The sequence below is a fragment of the Diabrotica virgifera genome, chromosome 5, assembly GCF_917563875.1.
Source record: "Diabrotica virgifera virgifera chromosome 5, PGI_DIABVI_V3a".
NCBI classification, from domain to species: domain Eukaryota; kingdom Metazoa; phylum Arthropoda; class Insecta; order Coleoptera; family Chrysomelidae; genus Diabrotica; species Diabrotica virgifera.
In genome coordinates, this window is record NC_065447.1 from 199,091,240 (window position 1) to 199,099,070 (window position 7,831).

Consider the following 7,831-nt stretch of genomic DNA (forward strand, 5'->3'; position numbering starts at 1 on the left):
AGGTACATTTCACAGATTTTTTTCTTTGAACACTCCGTTTCTTTCACACTATATAATATAGAAAATAGTTTCATCTCAGTGGTATGATGAGACATGGCCACCTCACTAATCGCATGCCATCAGTTAAAACACATATTAAAGAGTAAAACCGTTTGTTTCTTTGTTATTAAAAATATCAGAAAAATTAAAAAAATAAAATGTTCACAAGATTTGAGACTACAACATAATATCGATGTATACCCACTCACCTTTTCCTCCCTACAGGATGTCTCACACTTTTTTTTTCGGTTAAAGCACATATCACACTACAAAAGCGTAGTATATTTTCTTTGTTTCTAAAGATATCATGGACATTCCAAAGCCAAAAAATGTTCACAAAACATAAGACTACAATATGATTTTGACGTTTACTCAAATTTGTACCCAGTTCTCCCTACAGGGTGTCTCAAACTGAACATAAGAAGAACACTTATTTTCTTCCATCCGGTATAAGTAAAAAAAAAGTTTGAATAAAACTTTGCACCACTGCGTAAATACTAAAGAAAAATCTAAAATAATAAAAAAAATAGCGGAATCCGTTAATTTGTTCTTGAAAAATCAACTTTGAAAATGAGCATAATTTTTCTATATCCCTTACTCTATATCCCTCGCCGTATAGATGGTTAAAACGGATAAAACAAGAAAAAATAATTACCTTAAACACATCAGACATTATACAAAAATTGGCACTATATATCATCAAACAGTATAAGATAATAAGTAGTTAACTTAGTTAAATAGACGTGGTCTTATCAAACGATTAAATTAAAAACAATACAGGTCTCAGTATCGATATTTAAAAACTAATTAACATAAATGAGATATAAAAATAACAAATACACTTTGTATTAGATTTCACATAAAGCTTTATAGTCCAGGAACTGGTTGCCAAAAACACGTGTATTTATATATTTTTTTTCAAACAGGTGAGCTGCGGCTGCGAAATAAGGTAAACAGAGAAAACCAGAATTAAATGATAATCTGAAAAAGAAGATGGCGATTTGAAAGTAAAAATGGAGATATTAGAATGAACTATAGAAGTATGCCAGAAAGAAAAAAAGAAAAACAAATTAATAATAAGTGAAGAGCAAACACATCAACTGAAGAGCAAATGAAAATGTATCACCCTACCACAGCATATAGAGGAACCTCTACACAGGGTGTAACAAAAATACAGGTCATAAATTTAATCACATATTCTGGGACCAAAAATAGTTCGATTGAACCTAACTTACCTTAGTACAAATGTGCACATAAAAAAAGTTACAGCCCTTTGAAATTACAAAATAAAAATCGATTTTTTCCAATAAATCGAAAACTATTTGAGATATTTTATTGAAAATGGACATGTGGCATTCTTATGCCAGTAGTATCTTAAGAAAAAAATATAGTGAATTTTAGACACCCCATAAAAGTTTTATGGGGGTTTTGTTCTTTTAAACCCCCCCAAACTTTTGTGTACGTTCGAATTTAATTACTATTGTAGTACCATTAGTTAAACACAATGTTTTAAAAATTTTTTGCCTCTTAGTACTTTTTCGAAAAGTCGAGTTTTTATCGAGATGTTTTGAATAATTTTCGAATCCACCACATATTTGTATATTATGGTTAAGTACGATTATGGAGACTTAGTAAGAATATGAAAATTTATTTATGATTTACATCTTTAGTTATATTTTGAACCATATTAAAAAAGAAGCCACATCTCGATAAAAGGTGCTTTATCGTAAAAATACAAAGAGGCAAAAAAGTTTTAAAACCACTGTGTTTAACTAATGGTATCGCAGTAATAGTTTAATTGGAACGTACACAAACATTTGGGGGGTTTAAAGGAACAAACCCCCATAAAATTTTTATGTAAACATATTAAAAAAGAAGCCGCAACTCGATAAAAACTGCCTGATCGAAAAAATACTAAGAGCCAAAAAAGTTTTAAAAATATTGAATTTAACTAATGGTACCAAAATAATCATTTAATTGGAACGTACACAAAAGTTTCGGGGGGTTTAAGGGAACAAACCCCCATTAAATTTTTATGGGGTGCACAAATTTCACTATAATTTTTCTTTAAAATGTTCCTGCCATTAGATTGCCACATGTCCATTTTTGTTTAAAAATCTCTAATAATTTTCGATATATTTGAAAAAATCGATTTTCATTTTGTAACTTCAAAGGGCTGTAACTTTGTTTATGTTCATATTAATACTAAGGTAAGTTAGGTTCATTCGAACTATTTTTGTTCCCAGAATATGTGATTTAACTTATGACCTGTATTTTTGTTACACCCTGTATACTGTGATCATATCATAGTGATAAACAAAAAACAGGCCATTTTAAAAATGAAAACATGGAATATAATAATTTGCATAAACAGGAAAGAAATAGAACTTAAGAAAGAAATAGCTTAGAATATTCAAGAGGTAGCTATAACAAAAACAAAAGGAAAAGGAAGATGAACCACGATATTGGGAAATGGCAAGAAGAAGATAATATTGAAGTAGTGTCTATAACAGAAAAAAAAGGGAAAATAAGAGGAACCACGATATTGGAAATATAAAATTTATAATTAGTAATATATTAGTGAAGTAAAACAGAAAAAGAGAGTTCAGGCAGGGGAAAAGGGATAGAGGGGAAGATTTCATATAGCCAGTAGTTATTCTACATGTTTCATTTAATGCCGTGGTAACTTGATGGGCGTGTGTAGATCTACACCAGACGGGACAAGCATTATCCCTTGTTGTGAAACATAAGGCCTTAGCCGTTGACTTTGAGAGGTGTTAGTTTGCATTACTTGTAGGAACCTGGCTCCCTACAAGTTTCCGGAGAAGGCAAGGTTGTTCCTCGTAGTAACCTTTTGGTTTGTACTCTGACAGTGGCATTTATATGTTATTGACCAGCCTAGTATGACTCAAAGATATTTGAGCCTATCAGTATGTTCCAAATGTTGTCCTTTCCAAGATATATTCAGTGTACGTGTACCAAATTGTTGTTGATATGAAATGCAACCTACTAGGGTTTGGTTTTAATGAGTTTTGTTTGTAGTGTCTCTGCCATTGGAGACTCTACTTGTGTAAGAGTTTGCCCTTTTATAGCGATATCAAGGTCCTCAGTGTAAAGAAAAGTCTTAGTTTGGAGGTGCATTGGCTGGTCGTTGGTGTTGACGTTAAATGGGGGCAGTGCCAGAGCGTCCTTCAGGGAGGCAATTTTTTTTAAATTTTACATTTGTTCGTCTTTTCATCTAGCACAATGTAGACGCTGCTATTACACAACAGTAATTTAATGATCTTTCATAGTCAAGCACATTGTTATAGATCTTAGGTATTATTTTGGATCCCAATCATACTTATTATTCTCAAGTAATTATTCCAAACAAAACCATAATTGAAATTTTATTTTATAAATACAGAAGCAAACTGAAAATGCAAACTCACACCAGCCAGAAACAATTAAGATTTATTATAATATTTTGTTGAAAAGGTATTTGTAATCATAATATTTACATAAGAAGTTATCTGGTTGAAGTAGACGCAAACATCATCTATTTTTCACACTTGACTCTTGACATTGAAAGTGGGTGAATGACTTTTTCTGATTACCAAAAATAATGTTCTGACTATGAATATCGAATTACACATTACGAATACGAATCTCCAAAGTATCTTAGTTAAAAAGGTTCTGTGGTTTACTGTATCGAATGCCGCTGTGAGGTCTATCATGGCTACTCCCACTATCTCTTTCTGCTAAAATCGCTCCTCTAGTGTATTGATCACGATTTACTTTACCTGAAGCATGCTTGTTGCTGGAATAGATTTTCATCTAATTTTTACGGGATGTGGTTCAAAATGAGGCGTTCATAGAATTTATACAGGTGGCATAGCAGAGATATCTGACAATAGCGACGCGGTAGTTCAGGGTCTTTGCCGGATTCCCAGGTTTTAGAAGGGCTACCACTTTTGATTTATCCCACAGGTTTGGAATCAGGTAGATAGTCTGACATATGTTAAATAGATTAATGTAGTTGGTGTCACCGTTCAGAGGGCCATTCCGGTTCAGTTGTCACCTAAACTCTGTCATGTAAGGTCCTACCTACAAATTTCCAACCAATATGGTTGATGTCTTGTGATACCAGGAGTTAATCTGGAAATATTTTTAACATCCTTTAAAATCGTATAATATCCTCAACTGTTTAAGAACAACTCAATGGTATTTACCCGTATATTTTGGTGGCTTAAAGCATGTGAACCTGTGATAGCACTGATGATGGAATACTGATTCCGAAAACGTTTTGTTGTGATACAGCCCTTTTTAGGGATTTTAAATAAATATACCTTTTACAAGATAAGGTTTTTATTTTTAGAGCAGCCATAATATTTAACCATCCGATATCGATTTTATAGATTGAGTCTTTGGTTACTCAGAAATGTCCTCATCTTCAAAAAGGCTGTTCTTGATTGCTTTAATCTTGATCAAATTTCTGATTTAGGATTAAGATTTTCAGTAAGATAGACTCCTAAATAGTTTTTGTTCACTTATTTAATATCCTCATTTTTATGTGGATACTTGTTATGATTTTACCCCTCTTAATGGTAACCATACTTTTTGTTTTCTTTATGTTTATTATTAAACCAAACTGTTTCCCATTATCAAAAATTGTGTTTAGTAACGTCTGAAGATCTTTTTCATTTTCAGCGATAATGACTGTATCATCGGCATAACAAATGTTATCTATATTTTCAGCATTTGTCTTGATACCTTCTGTAAAGTTTTGACGTGCTTGTTTAAATATTTCTTCGGAGTATACAGAATGTCCCAAAAAGATTGGTCAAAAATTATACCACAGATTCTGGGGTCAAAAATAGGTTGATTGCACCTCACTGACGTATATACAATAGTGCACACAAAAAAGTTACATCCCTTTGAAGTTACAAAATTAAAATCGGTTTTTTTTTCAGATATCGAAAACTCTTAGAGATTTTTTTATTGAAAATGACATGTGGCATTCTTATAGCAGCAACATTCTTAAAAAATAAAAGCGAAATTTGTGCACCCCATTTTATGGGGGTTTTCTTCTTTTAAACCCTTCCAAACTTTTGTGTACGTTTCAATTAAATTATTATTGTCGCACCATTCGTTAAACCCAATGTTCTTAAAACTTTTTGCCTATTAGTACTTTTCGATAAGCCAGTGTTTATCGGCATTTTTTAATATTCGTCGAATCCACCACATATTATTTGTATAATATGGTTAAGTACAATAATTATAGAGACTAATCTGTTAATAATCTGAAAATTTATTTATAATTTACATTTTTAGGTATATTTTGAAAAAGAAGCCACATCTCGATAAAAGGTGACTTGTCAAAAAAAAGACTAAGAGGCAAAAAGTTTCAAAAACATTGTGTTTAACTAATGGTACCGCACTAATAGTTTAATTGGAACGTACACAAATATTTGGGGGTTTAAAAGAACCAAATCCCCATAAAATTTTTATGTAGATATTAAAAAAAACGCATCTCGATAAAAACTGGTTTATCGAAAAAAATACTAAGAGGCAAAAAAGTTTTAAAACGTTGCAACGTACACAGAAGTTTAAGGGGGTTTAAGGAAACAAAACCCCCATAACATTTTGTAGGGTCATAAACTTCACTATAATTTTGTTTTAAGATGTTCCTGCCATAAGAATGGTACATGTCCATTTTCAATAAAAAATCTCTAATAGTTTTCGATATATTGAAAAAAATCCATTTTCATTTTGTAACTTCAAAGGGCTGTAACTTTTTTTATGAGCACATTTATTTTGTACTAAGGTAAGTTAGGTTCAATCGAACTATTTTTGACCCCAGCATGTGTGGTATAATTTATGACCAATCTTTTCGGGATACCCTGTATATTAAATAGTAATGGTGAAAGTAAACAGCCATGTCTAACACCTGTACTTATATAAATGTTGCGCATCCGTGCTATTTTTATCTAATGTTACCACGGCCGGCCTGTTGGTTCCAATAGAGATTTCTCATTGCTAATATCATTTTTTGTCGAGTTATTTTCGCTTTAAATATTCCATGAGAATGATAGGTTTATGTAACTTAGTAGGATTAAATAAATAACGGGCAATTTTAATGATATAGCTTCAACAATAAGGTCGCTATTATAGCCTAATAAAATAAAAAAAATCAAAATGTAATTCCGTACAGGTTGGAATAAATTTTATATCAAATTTTAGGTGAATACAAAAGATATTTTCAAAAAAGTATCCAAATCGTATGAGGGGATCATTGTTTAAATAATTAAAAAGGGGTCATTTTTGCACAATATTTACTTTTTTTAACTGCTGAGGTAATTTATATTTTAATAACGGAAAAAAGACTAAGTTTCACTCTAATGGCATACAAAACAACATAATGCTCTTCTACATACCACCAGAATGAAAACAATGGGAACCTTCTCTGGTTACACCTCCTAGGCTTCTACAATTTGCAAGCCATACGGATGCTGAGACTAAGGAAGATGAGGGAATTCTACAATTTACAATTCACGTCCCATCTGCTCAGCGCGGTAAAGTTCCAACGAGAATGGTTCCCTTCATACTCCACACAGAGTAAATGTAAATCAAAAATGAATAACCATTTTCAATTTCGTTGCAAAACGAAAATACGGCATCTATGCCATTTCGTTCGTTGCAATCCGGGACTGCACGCTGGGGTTTGTTTTGGTTGGATCAGGGAGAGCAGCATATGTGCCTCCTGATGAGAGACTAATAAGTTTCGAAACCGGTAGAGGTGCTTGCAGCACTCTCTGATTGGACTAGAATATGGTTCGGCTGTATTTTCGTTTTGCAACGAAATTGAAAATGGTTATTCATTTTTGATTTACATTTACTCTGTGTGGAGTATGAAGGGAACCATTCCCGTTGGAACTTTACTGCGCTGAGCAGATGGGACGTGAATTGTAAATTGTAGAATTCCCTCATCTTCCTTAGTCTCAGCATCCGTATGGCTTGCAAATTGTAGAAGCCTCGGAGGTGTAACCAGAGAAGGTTCCCATTGTTTTCATTCTGGTGGTATGTAGAATAGCATTATGTTGTTTTGTATGCCATTAGAGTGAAAACTTAGTCTTTTTGCTAGCAGTTGCCGCTAGGGCATCTATGCCATTTCGTTCGTTGCAATCCGGGACTGCACGCTGGGGTTTGTTTTGGTTGGATCAGGGAGAGCAGCATATGTGCCTCCTGATAAGAGACTAATAAGTTTCGAAACCGGTAGAGGTGCTTGCAGCACTCTCTGATTGGACTAGAATATGGTTCGGCTGTATTTTCGTTTTGCAACGAAATTGAAAATGGTTATTCATTTTTAATAAAGGTCTTTAGGATTTTTTCTACAAACCTGAAGGATAAATTTTTACCTAAGACTTAGTAAATTATATAGCACAGCCACAAAATATAACAATAGGAGAATACAATATCGAGGGGGTAAAAAACTTAACACACTTGGGATCCCTAGTCACGTCTGATAATAACGTTGAGGAGGAAGTGAAGAGGCGAATATTTATTGCTAATAAAAGTTACCATGGCTTAATTCGGCAACTAAGATCAGATAACGCCGCAAGAAAAACAAAATGCCAATATACAAAACCTTAATAAGACCGGTACTCACATACGGCTCAGAAACCTGGACACACTAAAAGAGAGGAAACATTGCTAGCCACCTTTGAAATAAAAATCTTGCGACACATATATAAGGGCACAAAAGAAAACGGAATTTGGCGAAGAAGGTACAACTTTAAACTATACAAAATAT

At 33.0% G+C, this 7,831-nt stretch overlaps 1 protein-coding gene across 1 annotated transcript in view; it reads right to left on the reverse strand.

Moving 5' to 3' along the window:
• Window positions 1-828, reverse strand: part of LOC114324778 (uncharacterized) — a 32,644-nt gene extending 31,816 nt beyond the window's left edge. Inside the window, exon 1 of the mRNA XM_028272621.2 lies at window positions 695-828. Coding sequence (XP_028128422.2) covers window positions 695-739 — 45 coding nt within the window. The 5' untranslated portion in view covers window positions 740-828. The remainder of the gene's footprint in view (window positions 1-694) is intronic.
• Window positions 829-7,831: the final 7,003 nt, after the last annotated feature.